Below are 22268 nucleotides of genomic sequence, written 5' to 3' on the forward strand. Positions count from 1 at the left end.
TTTACATTCTTCTTTTTATAATTTTTTTATTGGTTGTTCAAGAAATTACAAAGCTCATGATATATCATCTTTCATACATTTGACTCAATTGGGTTATGAACTCCCATTTTTACCCCAAACACAAATTGCAGAATCACATCTGTTACACACTCACATTTTTATATAATGGCATATTAGTGACTGTTGTATTCTGCTTAATTTACATTCTTGAAGAAGCTAAAAACAGACCCTTTACAACAAATGTAATAAATGGAGTACAAAACACCAATACATTTTAAAGCTATTTATAACTTTACATGATTTATTCCAAATTGATTAACCCTTTTTAGCCAATATACAACCTAACAATAATAATATTCAACATCACAAAAAAAATTCAAGGCAGAAATATAAATCCATTAAGCATCTGATTTTTTCTATGATTTAGGTTTGAGAGATTATACAGCATAAGAATACACACACTGTCTATGGGACTATTACATACAAGAAATGCTTCTTGACAAGGACAGTTTTATATTCAGTTACAAAAGTGAATCAGCTTAAAAAATTATTAATCTGGGTGAGTAGCTCATTGGTAAAGCATTTGCTTAACATGAGCGCAACCTTGGATCCAATCCCTAACACCACAAAGAAGAAAAAATTCAATCAACTACTCTGTGTAAAGCTTCACAGAGTAGTTGAAGGATAAATATAGTGGGAGAAACAAAGTTGTAAAAGAGACAAGTGTATCAGAAATTTGTAACAGTTGAAATAAGGATGGGCTTGTAAACATAATTAGTAATACACAGTATAGGGTAGAAGCAAATGAGTGATATGGATGGCAAGTGCCATGGAGTCCAAAGAGAGAGACTGTTGTAGTTTATATAAATATTATTTGTACTCTATTTTATTGCACATAAGAGGTTCTTGACTATAGCTGATTGGCAAGGGAGTAGATTAAGGAGAGTTTGATAAAGAAGATAAACCCATAGTTGGAACTTTAAAGGAAGCAGGATAGAGGAATAAATAAGGAATAAATTATTCATGTGATAAGTATAGGGGATAAATACATATATGGCATGACTAAGGAAAAGTAACTGGAACAATTTGCTACATGTGAAAAAACAGGAGAAAAAGTGAGCAGATCTGAGGATGGATTCTAGAGCTCTAGAATATTAGTCTAGTAGCTGAAACTTAAATTTACAGGTATTTTCAGAGTATATGTATGATGACTTTTGGGCTCAAACTATTTAACAGTGGGGAAGTTAGTTATATTAAGATTCTCCACCAGAATAGATTTAATTTTTCATTATTTTGCTTTCTGCTTTTAAAAAATTTTCACTCAGTTGTTTTGATTCTGGGATTTATTATGAATAAAATGTATATATGTAGTTAAATAGCAACATGATGAATTGGTATTCTGCCATATTGCTGAGACAAATTCTAAAACACTAGCTTACAAGAGAGAGGACTACATCTGAATAAAGTAACTGTTATGGAGTTGAAAAATCAGAAATGTGAAAAACGCATTATAGAGAAGAGATTTTATAAAGTTTATAGTCTTTTTAAATTTTTATTTGAATCACATTATACATAGTAGCACAAGGACTGAAAGAAAACTAGATGTGTTGAGTCTAGTTATGTTTAGATATGTATTTAATGAAATGTTGAAGAGCTGAAATCTGGAAATAGCCCAGATATCCATTGACATAGCCACTGGAATACTAATAAGTATTGAAAAGCAATGAACTGATTCATCAGTAACAGAAATGAATAGCAAAAACATTATGTTGGGTTAAAGAAGAAATGTACAAGAATGTAAACTGTATGATTCCATTATATGAAGTTCTAGAATAGGCAAAACTAATCTATAGGAATAAAAATCAGATTCATCAGTACCTTTAAGAGAGGGGATGAGGAACTGACTGGGAAGGGAGGTGGGGGAACTTTCTGATAGTGATACTGTTCTGTGTATTCATAGAGTTGTATGCATTTCCCAAAACTTTTTAAATGGTATATTTAAGATTTGTCCATGTCACCTAAAAAATTCATATGTGAATTTTACCTAAAAACAAAACAAAACAAAAAATAAATACTGAACTTTTGTGAATTTTTTTTTTTTGCAGAAATTTTAGGACTGCCAAGTACTGAGGTCTTCTGCAAATTACTTTGAAATCCATAAAAAATAAACTCTTCTGGGAAGATGAAAATGTTTTGTATCTGTGCTGCCCAGTATAGAAATTACTAGTCAGATGTGCTCATAAAGCACTTAAAATGTGGTTAGTGCAACTGAGAAACTACAATTTTCATGTAACCTTAATTTAGCCACACATGGCTAGTGGCTAGCAGATTGCATAGTGCAATCTCTTGAGTGTGGCTTTCTAACTATTCGGGGGAAAAAAAGACCAATTACTTTAAATTTCCAATCTGTTATGCACTATTGTTTTTATAGAGTGAAATAAAAATTAAAAGACTAAAATGAAAAAAATCAAAGACACATAAAATGCCACCTTGATTTTTCTTAATATTAGGTTTAACAATTTAATCACTCTGTCAAAATTGTTACAAAATTTCTGAGCTGCCTCTGAATTTTATATCATCACATATCAATGACAAATAGTTCCCAGATTGGCAATGGTCATGGATCACAATTTGAACTAGGCAAAAGTCTTTTGATCAACATACCTAAGAATAAATAATTTTCTAAAACCAACTCTTTATATTAAAATTACTGGTTCAGGTAATTTTTTTCAGACTTAAGTATAATTCAGTAATGCAATTACTGATGTAATAGTTAACACTCTTTGTAGCAGGTCTTGTCTAGGACAGCTGAGTATTGACAGTGCAATGTGGACAACCTCAAGGTCGACTGAGAAGGCTTATTTGATCCAGAGAAGCCATTTTTGCAGTTGGAGGTATAAGCAGAAAATTCCTTCCTTCTATAAAGTTCAGCCCGACGTTTACAGCAGCCAAATTTGCTCAGCAACAGAAAGAAATCCCTTCGGAATGCCTTTGTGAAAATTGCATATAGAAATGGGTTGGCACAAGAATTGACAGGATAAAAGAGAACCAGTAAAACTTTAGAGTTGGTGACTGTGATAAGAGGAACTTTGAAGGCAGCTGAGATGGCAAAAAAAGAGATAGGTGCCATGCAGGTAAAGTCAGTGAAGATGAGGATTGCCATTTTCTTAGCAATCTTTGTATCTTTGTTGGTAGCCATCAGCTCTGGATTTTGAACTGCAAAATAAATTTTAATGTAACAAGCACAAATGATGATGAAGGCTACCACGTTGAGTATCAGGATAGTTAATATGTAGACTTGCGAGAGAGTGGTTTCCACATCCATGGGGAGGCAGATGCTGACCTTCATGTAATTGCTGACACCCACGAGGGGCAACATGGCAATCAGAGTAGAAAAGAGCCATCCTCCAAGCATAATTGGAATGGCATGTCTCAATCGAAGCTTTTGGTCCAGCTGAACAGCATAGGTGATGGTGTGCCATCTTTCTATAGTGATGACTGTAAGGGTGTAGACTGAAAGTTCGCTTGCAAATACTGTGAAAAAGCCAGCAGCACTACATCCACTCCCTGTCTGCCAATCTATGGCATGATTATAGTACTGGCCTTTTGTCTGGAAATCAACTGAGGCAATGAGGAGCAGATAGAGCCCCATGCAAAAGTCTGCAAAGGAGAGATTGCACATAAGAAAACGGGGGACTGTCAGTTTGTAACGACTGGTCAGAAGAACAAAAAGGACAGTCAAGTTTCCCATGATGGCCAGAATATTAATCAGCCAAATCAGAACTCTAAGGAAGTCATAGCCCATAATATCTTCACAGGGGTTAAAAGCATCTGGTTCAGGAGCACATCGGAGAGTCTTTGGCAAGCAGAAACCATAATCATAGTCCCAGCCACTCAGTTCACTCTCAGCAAAGATAGCAGAATAACTGTAAGAACAATATTGGCTTGATGTAAACTTAAGAGATGTTTTTATGATTCTGAGTATTGAAAAAAGTTCAAGAATCATCCTTATTGTGTTTTTAAAGCCTAAGAAACAAGAGAAAAAGACACAGCAGCCTCAGCCTTACATTTATTTGTTAGATTATCTGATTTGATAGTTCCTTAAGGAGGGAATGAAAAACCAATTAGACTATATTTTATATGTGTGTGTGTGTCACATTGATGAAAGACTTAATGAAACTGTTTACAGAGGATGATTTTCTTTGGAAAACAAATTTAGAGGCATAATATACACTTTGCTAAATCTAAAATAATCCTTTCTTGGCATTTTCTTAGCTATTTATCTCATTTAGTTGCCAACCAAACTGCTACTAAGCTGTTTGTAGTAGCCCACAAATGGGATAGGAAGGCTTGCAGTTTTAAAATCATCAGCTACCAGTGGACTTGTTTGACCTTAAGTCCCTGGCTAATAAAAATGAGGAATAGAAACCAAGGACAGATTACTAAAAACCTAAGAGAAGAGGATGAATAGTCATGGACAAAAGGAAGAAGTAGTGAAAATAGACATTTCTTAGGAATATGAGGCAAAGACTCTTCCTAGTAGAGGAACAGTTTTACTTCTGCCACTCCATTCCAACCCCATTGCGACTCCTCTCATGTTTTCATCCTCTCTCTTGGGGCAGTTACATTGCTTTTCTTCTTGACATCCTTTCTCCAATTTTAGCTCTCCCCATTCAAGCCTGTATATTCCTCTTGGAATGACCTTTTCTAAGTTATCTTCAAGGTTTGGGTCTAAATTACTTCCTTGGTTGGGTCCTGTCTACTTTTTCAGTCTCATTTCTGAGAAGCAGAAGTGCTGTACAATACAGAGCATGGTCTCTGAAGGGAGACTGCCAGGGTTCAGGCCTGGCATAGCAGCCTCCAGGCTGCAGACAACCTATAAAGTTAATTAACATCTCTGTGCCCCAAGTTCTTCATTTGCCAAATAGGGATAATAATCATACCTTCTTTGTTAGGGCTATGCTAAGAATTAAGTGCATTAAGATATGTATAATGTTTAGAAAAATTATTGACATAATACCAGGAATTCCAGTAGTTATCACTTGCAAATCTCCCATGCACTTTTGGTCACATGAGACTACTTGTAAGTCTCTGAATGAAGCAGTTCTATTGTTCATTCCTTTGTCTTCATATGTGTTGTTTCTTCTGCCTGGAATTTTTTTCCTCTCTGGTGATTTCCTCCTCATTCTTAAAGCCAAGTTCCTCTATAATGGCTTTCTTGATTCTCCTCCCCAAGGAGTTTATTATCTTTCCTCTCTGCTAGGTTGCACTTAGTACTATTGGAGTTATCAAAACATATTGCAATGAAGTGATGATACATGTCTGTCTTTAATAGTCTCTTAGTTTCTAGAAGACAGGGGACTCAGGTCTTATTTATTTCTGAAATAACAGTGTTTAGCACAGTTTTGGCTCAGAGTGTCCTTTCAATAAATGTAGAGCGAATAAATCTAAAGCACAACAATCCTGGCTCTGAAAGGAATTGATAGGGTACAGGAACAATGAGCATATCCTGCATGATGCAGGTGGGCTCAAATCTTTTCTTATTACACTCTGCTAATATAATCTTGAGAACTGGAAAAGCAGGTGTAATTTTTCTGTAAAGACCATTACAAATATGTATTTCACCTTGGGGTCTCTCAAATTAGTAGTATTTTTCTCTTTGAACTTCTTATGTTCTGTATTAGGAGTATGTGTCTAATTTAGTGAGTGGTTGAAATAATATATTTGAGGAATATAATACTGAAGGAGGAAAAAAATAAAAAATGTTCTCTGAAAATTTTGAAAATATCATGGAGACCAGTTTGGAACTACAGAAGGGCTGCTTTATACAGAAGGCTGCACAGAAACCTTATCTGTTTTATTATTAAATATCTTTAAAAACAATACATTTATTTTTCTTCATATGACAGGCATCAACATAATTATTTTTAATCTCTAAATAGAAAAGATTGTTATAAAGAACTATTAAAATTAGTGTTAGGTCCTTACACACCATCTCATTGAGTCTTCATTTTATTAGTGAGTGACTTACCCGAGGTCCCTCTGGAGGACCGTGGCAGCATGGGGTTCCACATCCACTGTCCAGAGGCCCTTGCTCTACACCTCACTATCTGTTAGTGTTTTTCAAAGTGTGGTCCTCACCACCTGCATCAGAATCACTAGGACGTTTGTTAAACTGCAGATTCCTAGCTTCACTCCAAGCAAGCCCCGATTCAAAATTTCTAGAGACAGAGCCCAGAAATCTGCAATTTAAGCAGGTTCTTTGGATGATTCATATAAAATACAGGCCAAAAATCAGGTAAAAATGTTTCAACTCTTGCTGTCTTGATTGCCTTTACTCCTTTCCCCTAATCAAAACTACTTCAGCTGCTAGAAGAAATAATTTAAAATTTCTAAAAATTCTGGCATGATTTCTGAATAAATTAAAATCAATAAAAGGTTCAACATGTTCCCTTCCTCCTTCCTCCTTGGTCCTTTGTCCTTTCTTCTTTTGCCCTACCTGTCATGTGTCTAGTAGTTTTTCTCCTTAGCGATTTGTCTTCAGACCAAATACCCACCTGCTGCTACTAACAAGTGTGTCCAGGGATGGCTCCTGAGGGAAGCCTGTTGCCTATTGAAAAGCCCAGCAGGGAACTGTCCTTAGTACTGGAGGCTATGACAGGGAATGTTAGTGGCTCACAGGGACCCAGTTAGAGGAGGCAGGAACAGTAGCACCACTGTTCCAGTTACAATTAAGAAAGAAAGGGAAAAGATGGGAATTTTAGGACAGTGGGGTCAGCCACAGCAGTGAGAGTACCAATCTTATCTTGGAAGAACTGATAAGGCTTAGTGGCTGGCTTTAGACCCCAGAGACTAGCTCTCTGGTGGGAAATGGGAGGTAGGGGATTTATCATTAAAAATGTTTTCACAGGGAGCCATTTAACTTAGATTATGTATGAACGTTGTGTAATTTTGGGGATGTTAGAGATTAGGGGATTTGTCTTAAAGCAGCATTAGCATAGTAAATTTGAGGTTTCATGCTTATTTGGGAAACCTTGGGGTGGGGGCTGATGAAGATTATTGAGTGTGGGTTAGAGTTTCTCTTCCCCCTACAAAACATCCCTTTGTGCCACCATTGACTGAACCCAGAAATGGTTTCCCATTGATGAGTATAAAGCCATGTGTTTGCCAGAGAGTCATGAGTGGTGAGTGGTATTGAGAAGGGAGGGACCAGTGGAGGAAAGGAACATGGGAGGACAGAGTGTCAGACCCAAATGAAAGGAAACGAAGGAGACTGAATAATAAGAATAAAACCTATGCTGATGCTATCATATTCTTTTACAACTCCTATCACTCTTATGGTTCTAAAAGCCAAATGATATTTATGCTGCTTCTTATAGATGAGGGCAAAAGTCTCAAAAAGAAATTTATTGTTCAGCAGTCCCCACTCATTGCAGGAACATTACTGTCAAACTCTGAGGAACCCTGAAGCTCAGGCCTTCCCCACACGGCCCTGCTGCCTCTGTGTAACTCAGAGATTAATGGGGGTGGAGGAGAGAAGAGAAAAATAATAGAAATTGGCAAGGTCTCTTAGAGGGGCACCTGGTTTTGTCTAAGGAGACATGGGAGGACTAATAATATTTCTAAATCTCACTAAATGTGGCATAGGGACACTGGGATTATCTTTTGAAGTGTGCTCTTTTACAATTGAAGGTAAGTGAATGCCAAGGCAGACAGTATTTAAAGCAGGAAAAACGTTAAAAATTAGTAGAATGGAAATGTAGCTCCTGTCCATTGCATGATGATGATGGCATTTTGATTAATATAATGCTTAGGGGTATAGTGGTCATGTAGCCTAAGTCCCTTTGAAAGGAATTGGTTACTTTCAAAAGCTATGTCTGCAATCAGTTTACCTTTGTGGAATGCTGACCATGTGACTATTGAAAATTCCTACAAATGAAACTTATTATTTAGATCAGCCTTTAGTGATATGCAAATACCTGAAAATAAAACTAATTTTTAAAAATTTTAATTTAAATGTAGAATGAACATTCAGGTACATTTTAAAAATAGGCTTCTTAAAAACCATTTAAAATACCTGTACAACTAGATGCTACTTGCAAAAAGAATTTTCCATTTTAAACTATTAAAAAATATCTTACAAACATACCTTAACCAATACTTTTATCAAAAGAAAGTCGTTGGTACTGATAATAATAAGGTGCACACAGAGTAAGACATGGCTTCCTGAGTTTCTTTGCATGCAAATACTTACAGTGTTTCATTATTTGGTTTTCTTACTGTGCTTTCACATTGTTTGGAAAAGTTTTCAAAAATGGAAAATGAAAAATTCTGTCTGAAAGAGAAGAAGTAAAAAAAAAAGCAATTGAGCTTTTGGTTTTTAAACTAAACCTAATCATGTCTATTTATGCTTTGTTCATCCAAGTTCTTTACCTAATACACCAGGGGACATTTTCTGCACCATTGTCCTAACTGAAATGCTTCCCGAGGAGAGAGTAAAGCCTTCTGAGTTGTCATTAGTGCTCCTCCAGTTTAGATAGAATGCTTCTGAATGCTAAATGTTTTGTGTGGGCTCTAGAGATGAAAACTCTTAAAATTGTCATAGTGAATCAAGTTTTCTTTTTTAATGCTTATTAAAAGCTACCTTAATGGTCTATTAAAGTTTGCTGCTTACCAACTCTCCTGTCCATATTGGCCTTGATTAATAATCATTCAGAGTTTATGACTTTGAATGAATTATAAGGATTTGAGGATGTTTGACATGACAGTACAATGTGAATTTTAGTTTTTTTTTTTTTTTGCTTATGGGCAGAAACCTATGTGGATGCTGCCTACACTTCCATCTTCACCTCTAAGTTTAGCTTATGGAAAGGGGAGAAATGCCAAGAAAACCAAAGAAAGTGTGTAAACTTGCCTAAAGGAGTATTTACCTAGGGATGAAACCTATGGCAGTGATAAAAATGAATGAAGAGTTGGGATAAAGGAGAGCAGGCTCCAAGAGCCTCAGCTTTCACTGAGGAAAAAAGAGAAAGGCTGTCCAATTACAAGGCTGTCCTTGTAATTCTAATCAAGAAAGACTTCTCTTGAGTTGTTCTTCTGCAATATCAATGAGACAGTTCCTTGTAGAAATAACTTTGTACAAAAGCAGAAAGTTGGGGAGTATGTCAGAATTATTTGATGTGCCAGACTTTCAAAAATTAATCAACTTGTTATTTTGGGTTATGATTGTAAATTCTTAAAATGTATCAAATTTTTTTGGGGGGCGGATGGTGGATGGATTCACATGTTGGCTTTGAGTATCTGACACTGAGAGCTCTTTTGTGGAAACAAATCCACAGTTAACAAGATATGTGCTTGTTCTTGGTCTTTAAATGATAATACTATTATCATTTAAAGTACTGTCCACTCCATCTTCTTTAAAGTTTTAATTATAGATACCAAAGAAGTCTTGGGAACCATTTGCCCAGGCAGCTGTGTGAGTTGTCCAGGCAGAGGGATGACTCAAAGTTTGCACCAACATCTCATAGGCCCTACTTGAGGTTCTCCATCCTCACTGGTAGCTAAGGCTTTAAGCTTTAGGGTCACAAAAGGAGTTAGTTAAAGCTTGTAATTCTAATCAAGACAATCTCTGTGTAACTATGTTCCCATCTTAGATTGATGCTGGTCCATAATTGTGCAATCCTCCCCCCACCAGAAATAGTCTCTTTCATCTACTGTAATAGAAGTTTTAAAGTTTTACAATTTATTACTTTCAGAAGGGATGTGGCCTCTACACCACATAGTGTAGGTATCCAGAATCAGCTTTACCATACCTCAGCATCTCTATTTTCTCTAAACTGGTCACTCACCAGCTTTGGTCACCTTCAGCCCATCCTTCACCCTGCTTGCCAGGGTGATATTTTGTGAAAGCAAATTTGAGTAATCTTGCTTTAAATTCTTTATGCCCTTCTATCCTCTAGACAACTTTGGCTGGCACTCAGAACCCATCATGGCCCAATTCTCAATGGCTTCTCTCCTGACACATTTTCCTCCACACACCCATAAGTCTTCTTGTTCTGCTTTTTCTGAATGACATTCATCTAGTGTCTCTTGTGTTTGTACTTTTATATGACAAATTCCATCTTCTTGGTATGCTTTCCCCCTCATCTGCTCTCCACAGCTCAGCACAAATCACCTCCCTTAGGAAGCCTTCCTTAAACCCTGCTACCATTTAGAAATTGTTCTTCTGTGCTACCAGAACATTCTGCTTTGTTCTCAACTATGTTATAACATCTGCTATATTCTGTGTAGATATTGGGTTATTTATTTGTGTGTCGCCCTATACTCTGAAAATTGGACTGAACTCTTACTCATCTTTTCATCTTCAGACCTGGCCCAGTGTTTAGAACACAGTAAGTGCTCAATTAATGTTTGTTGAAGCTCAGTTAGTGGTGCATAACTTTGAACACAACAAGTGTTTTGTCTTCTCAGCTCAGTTCACCTATGCAAAGCACACATAATACATGCTGGTTATAAATAAGTTATAAAGAAGTTGAATCCAAACAAAACCAGCAGCAGCCTGGTGTCACTGTCTCAGTGCCTTATTAATTGATTGAGAATATTTTCATAGACTGCAGTAATAATCCTTCAGGTGAGTGGTTCCCCCTCCAACACTCGTGAGTTGTGTCCCATTAGTGGATCTTGAAAACAATAGAATGCATCATGACTGGTAGTAAAAACAAACATGAAATAGAATGGAGTAAGACGGAAAGTATCAAAATATGTCACATATTTAAAAGTTACATATTGCTTTGCTTTGTTTTATTTCAGTTACATATATGATAAGTGTATTGGCTTCAATACAAAAAAAGGTATTTTTTTACTATGAGTCTCAGTCAAAAAAAAAAAATCTGGAAAACAACCCTCTAAAGGAGAGAATGAAATCTGGAGTGAACCAAATCAGTAAGATGCAGTTTACTGGACATAAACTAGCCAGGAGCGCATGCCCTGTCTGTTTGCATGACGTTAATCCTTAGGGAATTTGGCTTTCTTTTTGAAATGAATGATGTTCTTCAGTGAGAAATAACTTTAAAAAACCCCTTCTATAGTTTTTTTTGGTCCATATTTACTAAAAAATAAGATATTAGCTAATTTTTACTCTTCTTAGCCTACTTCCCCCACTTCTTTAAAGATGATGCTCTCTGATGAGGATTGGAACTAATTGATCTTTGAGATGCTGGTTTTATACTTCATTTTGTAATTGCTAAAGTAGGCTATCATTCAGTTAGCCCAGAATTGATCACTGAGGTTTTGTGGTTACAGGGTCAGTAAGTGATTTGGCAGCACTTTTTTTTTTTTTTTTTTTTTTTTTTTGGTACCAGGGATTGAACCCAGGGATGTTTAACCACTGTGCTACATTCCCAGTCCATTCCTAGTCCTCTTTATTTTTTATTTTGAGACAGGGTATTGCTAAGTTGCTTAGGGCCTTGCTAAGTTGCTGAGACTGGCTTTGAACTTGTGATCCTGCTTCAGCCTACCAAGATGCTGTCTGGTGTGTGCCACCATGCCTGGTTGGTAGCATTTTTTGTGAGAAAACAGGGGAGCTCATTTTCTTCTGTATCTGAGAGTGACCTCGTGATTATGGAATTGGCCTGGAAGGCAGGGAGTAAAAGTAGAGAGAGATCCCCATTAGTTGACTATCTTGAGAGCTGAGTCTCTGCCACATGGGTTGGCTTTACATTTTGTTTTTTACTTACTCTTAATTTTTAAAAAAATTTTAGTTGTAGATGGACACAATACATTTATTTTACTTATTTATTTTTATGTTGGTACTGAGGATCGAACATAGTGCCTCATGTGTACGAGGCAAGTGCTCCACCTCTGAGCTGCAACCCCAGCCCTACTTACTCTTTGGTTGGCAAGTTCCTAAAGGCACAGCAGTGGCTGGGGTAAGTCAGTGTGGCATCCACAAGATTGGTGAATTTTTCTCTCGATGGCAATTTTTTTAGATAATAGGATGATGTGGCAATTAGCGTCTGAATGGACTCCAGACCATAGCTTGGCAGGGCCTGTAATTTGGTGGAAGAAATATCCCTGAACAATAAAGAAGGAAAACGTTTTTATTTATTTATTTTATACATTTTATTCAGAGAACGAAACCTCCCCTCAATAGTCTGTCATTCTAAGTTGTTAGAACTCTTTTCTCCATTTTTGTTTTTCCTTTACTTCTCTTAGTTACCCTCATTAAGATCTGAATTCAAAAAAGTCATTCCATGGGTTTTTTCCACTTCATGTGCACCACATTATTCTTTTCAAGATTGAGTGTAACTCCTTGTACCTGCCTTGACTCTTCCCTCTCTAGATTCCCTTTTCCCATTCTCTTTCTCCCTTCTTCCACTTAGTAGAAGTGAAATAACTACTTGCTTTCTGAGAGAGTGGGCACATGCAGTGACATCAGCTTTTGTGCTCATTCCTGGGGTAAATATTCAGGACTTTGATGCCTTTGATTTATGAAGCCCTGCAGGAGAGGTTTTCATGAAACCTAGGCTGGCTACCTCATTAACAGCCGCCTTGTGGCATTTACCATAATCTGCCTGGGAAACTGAATATTTTCTAGTGGCAGGCTGGATGCATCTATCCAAAGTAAGCAAACACTTCTGCCATGTAAGCAGAGCTGTGTGGAAGGAAGTCTGGGGCTCTGCAAATAACCTGAACTCTTCAGTTTTACTAGATTTGAGGCCATGTCCAAGAAAATAGCAAACATGTAAAAAATCAGGAAGAAGAGAAGTCAGTGGGGATTCAAAAATTCTGCTCATCTTCTAAATACTTGCTACTGGTGCCCCTTGAGACTTCCAGCAGCACAGCACCCCTCAGCAGTCTGACCCAGTACTTGGTGCCCAGTGTGTGGGAGGGGATCAATAGGTGATGGATGGAACATGAACTTGACAACATGGAATGTGACTGGCATAGACAGCAGAATTTACCTCAGGAGCTTCAGACTTCCTATTGCTTCTATGTCCTGGTTGATTTAAGTAAACCAGTGTTCTCATTCTGCTTTACAGAGTTAACATTTCAGCTGTGTTAGGGATTGAGCACAGAACTCTTCGCAGACTTGCTTTTTTTTTTTTTCTGAGTGTATATGTTTAAAATTAGGATCTTAGAAATGGCAAGACCTTATTACAAAGGAGGAACTCTGAGAGTGGATTTTCAGTCTCAGTGACAGATTGGGGTAGGGGGAATATAATATTGAGGGGCAGAAAGGATGCTTCTAGACACCATCTCAATCCTGGAGGTGCAATGAGAACTCTATCTTGGGAATGAAGAGACCTAGGTCTAGCCCCACTGTTCCAAAAATGACAGCATAGGTACTTGCAGTACCCATAGTCATTCCTAAGCAGCCCACCAAGCAGCTCTTCAGGACTGTCACTCAGGGCTCTTCCAGCCACCCTAACAGTCATGTTCTGTACTGAGCCAGAAGCAGCACACTGTCCAGTGCCAGTGGGGGGTGGGTAAGATGGAGAGTATTCAGCCAGCCTGCAAGACTGGTGTCTTTCTAGTATGAGGACATGTAAAAAGATCTCTTAGGGCCTAGTGGTCAGAAGCTGGGAGACAACAGAGAAAGCAATAGGCAGGAGGCACCAGCTAAAGGGAGCCCTGAGGTTGAATATTTAGGATTGATTGTGGCAAAAGTCAGAGAACAGAAAGAATCCCAAATTTTAGTGGTGGGTGTTAGGAAGAGCCAGAGGTTGATGGGGGAGGAAATTAGATTCAGAATGAATAGCCACTGGAGCTAGGAGTGGATAACACCAGGAATTGGTAGTTGTGGGAGCTAGGCAGTGGCTGGATAGAAAGTAGAGCAGGTGTGGGTAGGTGTTTGGACTTGACAGCAGAAAGAAGTAGGAAGTGGACAAGAGTTTGGGGTTTATAGTGGTAGGAGAGAGTCCTGGGTTGATCCTGGCAGGATCTAGGATATAAAGAATAACTGGGACAGTTCATGTCCTTCTTCTGATCCAAAATTATGAAGCCTCCCCATCTCGCTAAGAGCAAGGTTAAGCCTTTTAGTGGCTACAAGATCCTGTGACCCTGCTTTGTCACCTCTCTTGATTTATGTTCCCTTACTCACTCCTTTGCCATGCCTCCTTGTTATTCTTCAAACACGCAAGGCAAGATTCTGCCTCAGGGCCTTTGCTCTTGCTGTTCTATCTCCTGAAATGTTTTTCTTCCAGATACTCACACAATTTGCTTCCTCACTCCTTTCATACATGTTTGTTCAACTGACACTTTTTCAGGCACTCTTCCTTGGCCATCCTCTTTAAAATGGTAACTCTGCCTCTCAAGAACTTCTTTCCCGCCCTCTAGCTGAATTTTTCACCTCTGTAACTGACACCATGTGGCTTCCTACATGTCTGTCTTTCCCTATTCTATAAAGGAGAAGATGTTTGTCTTGTCTCATTCTGTGCTATTTCCCTATTGTGTAATCCAATGCCTGGCACATGATTTGAGCTCTTAAAGGAGTTGTTGAACAAATTAATGAATGGATCAACAAATAAATTAAGTTATCCTGCTTTTTAGCACATTTTTTTTTACATTTTAAAATAACATGCCTATTTATTGCTTTGTCTCTTTATCGTTGTCTTCCTGTGTGACTGTAATCTCTTTAAGGACAGGGACTAGAGCTGTTTTGCTCAACACTGTCTCTCCATCCTGGTGCTTGGTGAGCAGGAGGGGTTTGTTGAATGAATAGCAGCTCACTAGAGTGGGAAGTAATGGACTGCACCTTTGTGGAGAGGGTGAAGTGATCTCCCATCTTAGAGCTGGAGAGCATCTGGAACCTTGTCTCTCTGAGCCCTGCCTGCAGCTGCAATTCTCCTCTGCAGGATGTTTCAGGTTTTTCAAGGCTTCACCAGACTACTGATTCGATTTCCTCTTCCTCCTAATTTTCCCACATGTCCTTACCCTAAACTCCTATAAACTGAGAAGCATGGCTCAGTCATTGTATCATCTGAGAGTGTGATACGCCAAGTACCAAGGACAAGTCAGAATTCTGGCCTTGGATTCCATGAGTGGATCCCAGGCAGGTAGCCATCCCATCTGCTAGCACACGAAACTACCCTCCATATTTGGTAGTACTAATTGAATTATAGTTCCTTCAAATTCATATGTTGAGGTCTTAACCCTGGTCCCTCCAAATATGACCTTGTTTGGAGATAAGCTCTTTATAGAGCTAACCAAAGTAAAATGAGGTCATTAGGCTGAGTCCCAATGCAGTATGCCTGTTTTTTTTACAAAAAGGGGAAATTGGAAGTCACACTCACACATGCACACAGAATGCCATGGGAGAGTGGAGTTATGCTGCCACAACCAGAAAGAACTACCAGAAGCAAAGAGAGAGGCCTGGAAGATTCTTCCCTCACTGCCCTGAGAAGGAACCTAACCTGCTGATACCTTGTCTTTGGACTTCTAGACTCTACAGCTGAGAGACAATATGTGGTGCTTTATTATTGGCATCCCAAATACATTGGGACTTTTCAGCTGCAGAGGCTGATGCTTTGCAAACCAGGCTGAGCACACTGAGTAGGCCAGTCGGGGTACATTGGGTGGGAAAGGGAGGCAACACCACCGTACTCACAAGATGCTGGGCCCTGTGGCCCCCCTGAAGGCTCCATTGTGCATCTTCTCCAGGTGTATGTTTTCTTTTAGTTCCCTGTGGGAAAGAACAGTTTCCTTAGTGGAGTTTGCACCTTATGTGTACACACACTTTTGGACAGTGTGCAAGATTAGGAGAGGGAAAGAGGAACTCTAGGAAAAGTGGAAAAAAGACATGCTGGCCCTTGCTGAAATTGTGTGATTGCTGGCATATGTGTTTGACTCCACCTTTTCTCTGCAATGTCTCCCTCACTTGGTGCAGCCCTTTGTCCTACAATGCACAACTCACCCCTCCTGTCCTGAAGTTGTGAGAGTTTGCTACCAGACAGCTGGGTGAGGATGAAAGGCCAAGAGGCCAAGACTGGAGTGTTAATGGGCAGCCTGCTCTGTGTCAGACCAGCAGCAGCAGTGACCTTGAAGGGCTCTCAGTTTGTCAATAGTAATATATTGAAGTTTGCAAATACTTAACAAAAAAAGTAGGGCTTATTCAAAGTCAACCTTGTCATAAGTTGCATTCTTTTTCTTTCAAATTTGCATTTCTCAGGGGGTGAGCATGGGGTGAGATCACAGCCTGAGGAGACAATTGCCCCATACCCTGTGTATGGGTCTGTACCGCATAGACAACTGTGTGTGTGTGTGTGTGTGTGTGTGTATATATTATGCAAACAACAGTGCTAAGGGCCACTATTCTGAAAAGTGCATGAATCCCCAAACTGCTGAGGCAGTAACTACACGAGGGCTCTGTGCCCCATAGCTCAAAGCAGCTCAAGCTAAATTACTGAGGAGCAGCACAGGCTGGCCCTGCCAAGAGACCTCTTGTCCAGTCTCTGACGCAGAGGGTCTCCTGAGCACCAGGCTCTTTGCTGGTTGGACCAGAGACCTAGAAAAGGAGTCCCTGGGCTCAGGCCTGCCAGCCTGAGTATTTTTTTTTTCCAATAAGAGTTGTGTCTAAAAGAACATTTTGGAAACCCTGGATAGTAGGCACAATGTTTAAGCATCCATTATTAGTGTGATGACTTGCACCATGGGAATGAGTCTTCTGCATTATCATTATAGTGTGACACAGCAAAACAAAGACAGCAACAGCCACTCCCTCCCCTACAGAAAGACTGGGAATCACTAGTGCTCATCTCATAACTTTACATCTCCTTTACCAGCTTTCTGCACGTTTGCATATCATGTCTGCCAGTTAGAAAATGCAAGAGCCCTTGCATCTCATTCTCTGGGTGATGGTTTTCCACACGCTTCTACTCAGCCCTTTCCTCGGAAGCCCTCAGCCTTTCATCAGAATGCACCTGTCAGTCTCGCAGCCTCCCATCCCCTGGGTGCACTTTCACTTTCAAAGAGATGAGGTTGTCAGAGTCAATTGCTGTTTAAAATCTAAATCAAAAGAAAATTTCCCTCCTAAACCTCCACAGTTCTTCTTCCTGATTCAGTTTGTTTTAATTATGTTCAGTTATAGTTATAAATCGTTGAAATGGGGCCCAGTGAGCAGATAATCCTCATGTCAGCCAGGTCAAATTAATTGTTTGAATTTCATGACAGAGCATTTCACATGTTTTATTAAAACTTGGATCTTTCTGTGTACTGGTAACTCTGCCTTATGTTACTTTGTCAAAAAATAAATCCATTTAGCACATTTTCCTGGGGGTCATCTTTTGAGGATTCTCCCAAGTGACATGACTAACCAGGTGTGAGAACCAGAGACAGGCAACCATTTTCAGGCACAGTGTGAGAACCCACAAGCTCCACCAAAGCCTCCTAACTGGTGTGCTCTGATAATGGGAGGGACTGACTGCCAGCCCCCTGCAGGTGTCTGAGGTGGGCTTCTGGTATTGCTCCTCTCTGTCCTGACCACCCATAGTGAGTAGGTGTCTGAGCATGTTGCAGACTTCCCCATCATTGCTCTAAACAACTCTGGATATGAGGGAGGTGTCAGAGACTGGGCTGAATGTATAGTTTTTTTTTTTAAATTTATTCCACTTTGTTATATATGATATATGACAGCAGTATGACTGTATAGTTTAAGAATTTTGTTTTTACAGTTTGGAAAACTATTCCCTCAGTCCTGTTTAAACTCTTCAGTGTGTATCTTTGCTCTTAGAAGAGATTCATACTCCTTCTGCTGGCCTGTCAGTCCTTCAGGACTTGCTTCTGCAATTTCTGCAATGTCTCCAGTTTATCTCTTGCTGAAGACCCTCTAGCCACAGAAGCTTCTTCTCAGTTCTTGGTACTTGCCAGCTTCTTTTTTTTTCCCAACTCAGGTCCTTTGCATACACTGCTTCTGCTTTCAGTAATATGTTTCCTCATTATTGCCATGGTGACTCCTTTTCAATTTCTGAGCTCAACTTAATTATCATGTTTTTGATGAGGCCTTCCCCAAACTACCTTGTCCAAGTCATTCACCTTCTGTACTCTCTCAGATCTCCTAATGGGTTATTTCTTCATAGCACATATGACTACTTTTAATAACTTTATTTATCTATTTACTTGCCTTTTTGTCTGACTCGTTTGCTAGAAAAGAAATTTCATGAAGGCAGGGACTGTGTCCACTCTTTAATTGTAGACTCAGCACCTAACACAGTGTCTAAGATATTGGTGGTGCTTAATAAAGATCTGTTGAATGAATACATGAATAAAATTAATTTGTGTTCTTGGCAATCTGATCTGGATTTTTTTGTTTCTTCTTTCTTGCTATATGAGGTACAGGAGGATACAAACTTTTAGTTAATTGGACAGTTCTCATTTTGGCACCCCTGTGACAGCTGAGACACTATGGAGTACCTGAATACTTCCTCCTGCTGTTTTTCCTGACCTCCCAAAGCAGTGCTCTGCTGGATTCCCTCCCACCTCTCTTTGCTCTTGCTCTGGCTTCTCTTCCTCATCTCTTGTTTCTCCTAATTGCATATTCAGTCCTCTTATTTTCTCCCTTGTCTAGGTGACATCAGTCACGAAGGACTTCAGATACCCTTTGTTCAGAAAATCCCAATATTTGTGTCTATAGACCTGCCCTGTCTCTTCCAGCCTCTGTCCTTCCTCTTAATACATGAACTTTCTTTATGCCCATTTCTCATAGTTTCCATCCAAGAACTTTCAATGGCTTCTCATTTCTACAGCGTCCAAATTCTTTACTCTGGCATTGAGGCTCTTCCCTCTTTAACCCTAACTCACATCCACCACTTTGTACACAGTACTATTTGTTGGTTTATGAACACATCCCCTGCTTCCTTCTTTTCTCTGGGCTATTCTTTCTGCCTTCTGCCTGGAATACATTTGCTTACCCTCATTGTCTGCCCCAATTAGGCCCAGCTTAAAGCCCACCTCTGACCAGGCTTGCTGTAACTTCCTTTCCTCCTGTCTTTGAAATCCCAGGGGACTCTCCTCTCCCAGTGCAGGTGCCACACTGTTGCCTTCTGTTTTAGCTACAACTTAGTGTACAGATAATGTACCATTTGGAAATGCCTCTTCATTGGCTGTAAATGCCTATGGGGCAGACCCCAGTGATTATTCATCTTTATTTCTTCTCAAAATATAGCATGTTCCTCCAAACACAGCTGATGCCTGCTAGACCCTTGTTGAGTGAATGACAGAATGAGGCATCTGAGAATACTAGACCAGGAGAGGCTATACATGCCTCTGATCTGAGTTTGACAGAAACAGATTCAATTGGCCAGGGTAAACCCTTCACCAACTCCAGGGTCTTGTTAATCAACCCTTCATTAAATCAAGCCAAGAGGAGAAAATGAGGGCAGATTCAGTCCATGATTGAAAGGACAACTTTTTTTGTTTTGTTGTGTGTGTGTGTGTGTGTGTGTGTGTGTGTATTTGCAAATCATAAGGAAGTTTGTATTGGGTCCTGTACAGGAGAGAAATGCTCAGTTGTCCAAAACAAAACAAAACAGAAGAAACAAAACAAAAAAACCAACAACTACAAACAGACCCCTGGCTCTGGGATGGATGGTGGTACGTAGACAGAGCTCCCTCCCCAGCTAAGTCCAGGGTCAATGTCTTTATAAACACAGCAAACAAAGTGTGGGAGAGAGCCCCAGGGTCCTCTATGTGGGGTCCTCCCCTGAAATTTCCTATCAACCAGGACTGGAGTGATTTGGGAGGGCTGAAAGGACAACTTTTAAAAAGCTACCATTTCTCTAGTACTTACTATGTACCAGATCCTATATGACCTCATAAAAATATAATATTATTTAATTATTTATTCATCATTGATTGTAAAATATAATAAAAATTAAATAAAGGACACATGATGTACCAGGCACCATTTTAAGTACTGAGGATACAAATCAAACCTTCCATTTTGTTGGGGGTATCCTCAAGTCTCTTAGCAGCTCAACTTTACTAATGAGTACACTGTAGCTTAGAGGGGCTGTGGAACTTGCTCAGCTTCATAAAGCTGATAAATAGTGGGGTTGGACTTTGACCCTTAGGCCTGTTCTCTTAACCACCAAACTATATAGTATCAATATAATGGGGTCTTTGGTTTAATGTCTATAGTTAAAATAATTAGTATTTCATATAGAGTTGTGCTACTTAACTTCAAACTGCCAGTGCCAGGATCTCCTGGGAGCTAGTTACAACTGCAAATTCCCAGACCTTACCTAGATCCACTGAATCAGTATCTCTGGGGGTAAGGCCCAGAGAATCTCTGTTTTTTAACAATCTACTGGTTATTCTCATGTGTGTTCAAGTTTGAGAAGTATCTATGTATACACCATATATGACCTATATGGTATAGATCATGGTTTATAGAAATCACTTCTTTAAAAAGCATTTTTGTTGGTTTTTCTAAAATTTGGTTTTAGTTGAACTTTTTGTGTGCTCTTAGGTTTTACTATGCACAACTATATGGTTTTTGGCACCTCATCCTGTACTTGTGATGAGTCACATGTCCCCATGGGATTGGGGATGTGCCACTCTTCTAAAAGAGGAACCACAGGGGGAAAAAAAAAAGAGAGGTTGAGAAGAAGGGGACAATGAGTAGGGTCACTCCCCCTGGGTTAGAGGCTGTTAGGCTAGGGATTAGGATGGGGTGAGTTCCCTCACCTGGGAACAGGGGCTTCCTCCCTCTGAGTAGGAGGGAGATAGCCTTTCTGGGTGGGGCTTTTGAGACTAATTAGGCTGGTAAATGGTGTCACCCGATTTCTCTGCAGTGAGGCCTGGGGAAGAATTTCTTTCTGAAATCATGCAGCCTCTAACACACCATCAACCTGAGTGAGGGGGATAGAGGGGGAAGCTGTGCTATGGAGGAGGCATCAAGTAAGGTGTTGAATATTTCAGCAAACTGTCAACTTCAATGTACTGAGGCTGCATCTGTCTTTGAAATCAGGGTGCTCTGGGGTTTCCAGCCAGCCAGTTGCCTAGTAACATGCGTAAAACACTGAGGACTAGCCACTTGAAAGTTTATTTTTGCCCTGAGTTAGTTGCTGAAGATTGAATATGATCTGGTAGCCAGAGTGATATTTCATTTTTATTCATGAGTTAGGGAAATAAGCACATACTTACAGTGAAATTAGCGTCGTTCCATTGAATGCATGACTTTGTACTTCTTCAAATCCATTTCCATATAGTTTGCTGAAGGAGGGAGGAGAGAGGATTTAGAAATGGGAAAGAACTGATAGAAACCCAGTTTGGAAGCACACATTCTTCCTCCTGTGACATTTATTACTGAGATAATCACTGGCATTCACAATATCTAGCTCGATTCCTCCAACATTTTAGATTCTAAGGGCATGCAGGGAAGAAGCTGTTCTTTTTGTTCTGGTTTCCCTCTACTTCCTCCTTGCCCACCATCACTAATTTATTAAGTGTTTATTAAGTGTCAGATACTTGACCAGCCATTGTATGCCTATTTTATGATTTAATTCTCATCATTATTTCCTTTATCCTGAAAAGAGAGCCAAGCATCAGTGTTGCCGTGCAGCTTGCTTATTGTGAAAGGAAAGCGGTGGTGGAGCTGTGATCTGAGGCCAGAGACTCAGCCTTTGGTTTTGTGGCTGTGGGATCTCTGGGCTGCTGAAAGCCAAGGGCAGAGCAAAGCTCCAGCACTGATCCACCTGTTTGTTTTCTTGGGTGAGTAGGTGGTTTTGTGGATGCCAGAGTTGATTCCAAAGCCAAGAAGATGTAAACATCTGTAAAGAGTTTACAGTGAGTTTAGTGGACAGTGAAATCAATTTAGTTGAGTGCCATCAGCATTTTGAAGTGAAATAGAATAGAACAAATGGAAAATATTATTGTGTATTACGAGTAGTTAGGCTAGGAATGTTTATGAAATGTTGTTTCAGAATTTTTATGGCATACACATATAAACACACTTAACACATGTGCATACATATATGCACACACATCTACCCAGACTAAGACATAAGAGAATCCTTAGAACACAGACATTGACAAATGTTAGAACCAGAAAGGAGCCTGGAGGGGCTCAAGGAGCAGGATCACTCTCTCATTTTATAAAGAAGGAAATAGGCTCAGAGAGGGAAAATGACTTCCACCATCGACAGGAATGGGACCAGAATACACTTTGTCTGGGGCCACTTCCAACATATCAGTTTTGCTTTAGACATCATTGTTTTTTCCTCCCACCCCTAAATCCTGAAGGTTCACTTGCTGTCTTCCTGCAAGGCTGA

The 22268-nt window shown here is 39.5% G+C and overlaps 1 protein-coding gene across 1 annotated transcript in view; it reads right to left on the minus strand.

Annotated features, from left to right (window-relative positions):
• Positions 1–2773: 2773 nt before the first annotated feature.
• Positions 2774–22268, minus strand: part of Lhcgr (luteinizing hormone/choriogonadotropin receptor) — a 55204-nt gene continuing 35709 nt past the window's right edge. The window contains exons 7-11 of the mRNA XM_026385757.2: positions 21142–21210; positions 15608–15682; positions 11887–12072; positions 8255–8335; positions 2774–3926 (exon numbers count right to left, since the gene is read on the minus strand). Coding sequence (XP_026241542.1) covers positions 2774–3926; positions 8255–8335; positions 11887–12072; positions 15608–15682; positions 21142–21210 — 1564 coding nt within the window. The remainder of the gene's footprint in view (positions 3927–8254; positions 8336–11886; positions 12073–15607; positions 15683–21141; positions 21211–22268) is intronic.

Source organism: Urocitellus parryii, chromosome 12 (assembly GCF_045843805.1).
Source record: "Urocitellus parryii isolate mUroPar1 chromosome 12, mUroPar1.hap1, whole genome shotgun sequence".
NCBI lineage: Eukaryota > Metazoa > Chordata > Mammalia > Rodentia > Sciuridae > Urocitellus > Urocitellus parryii.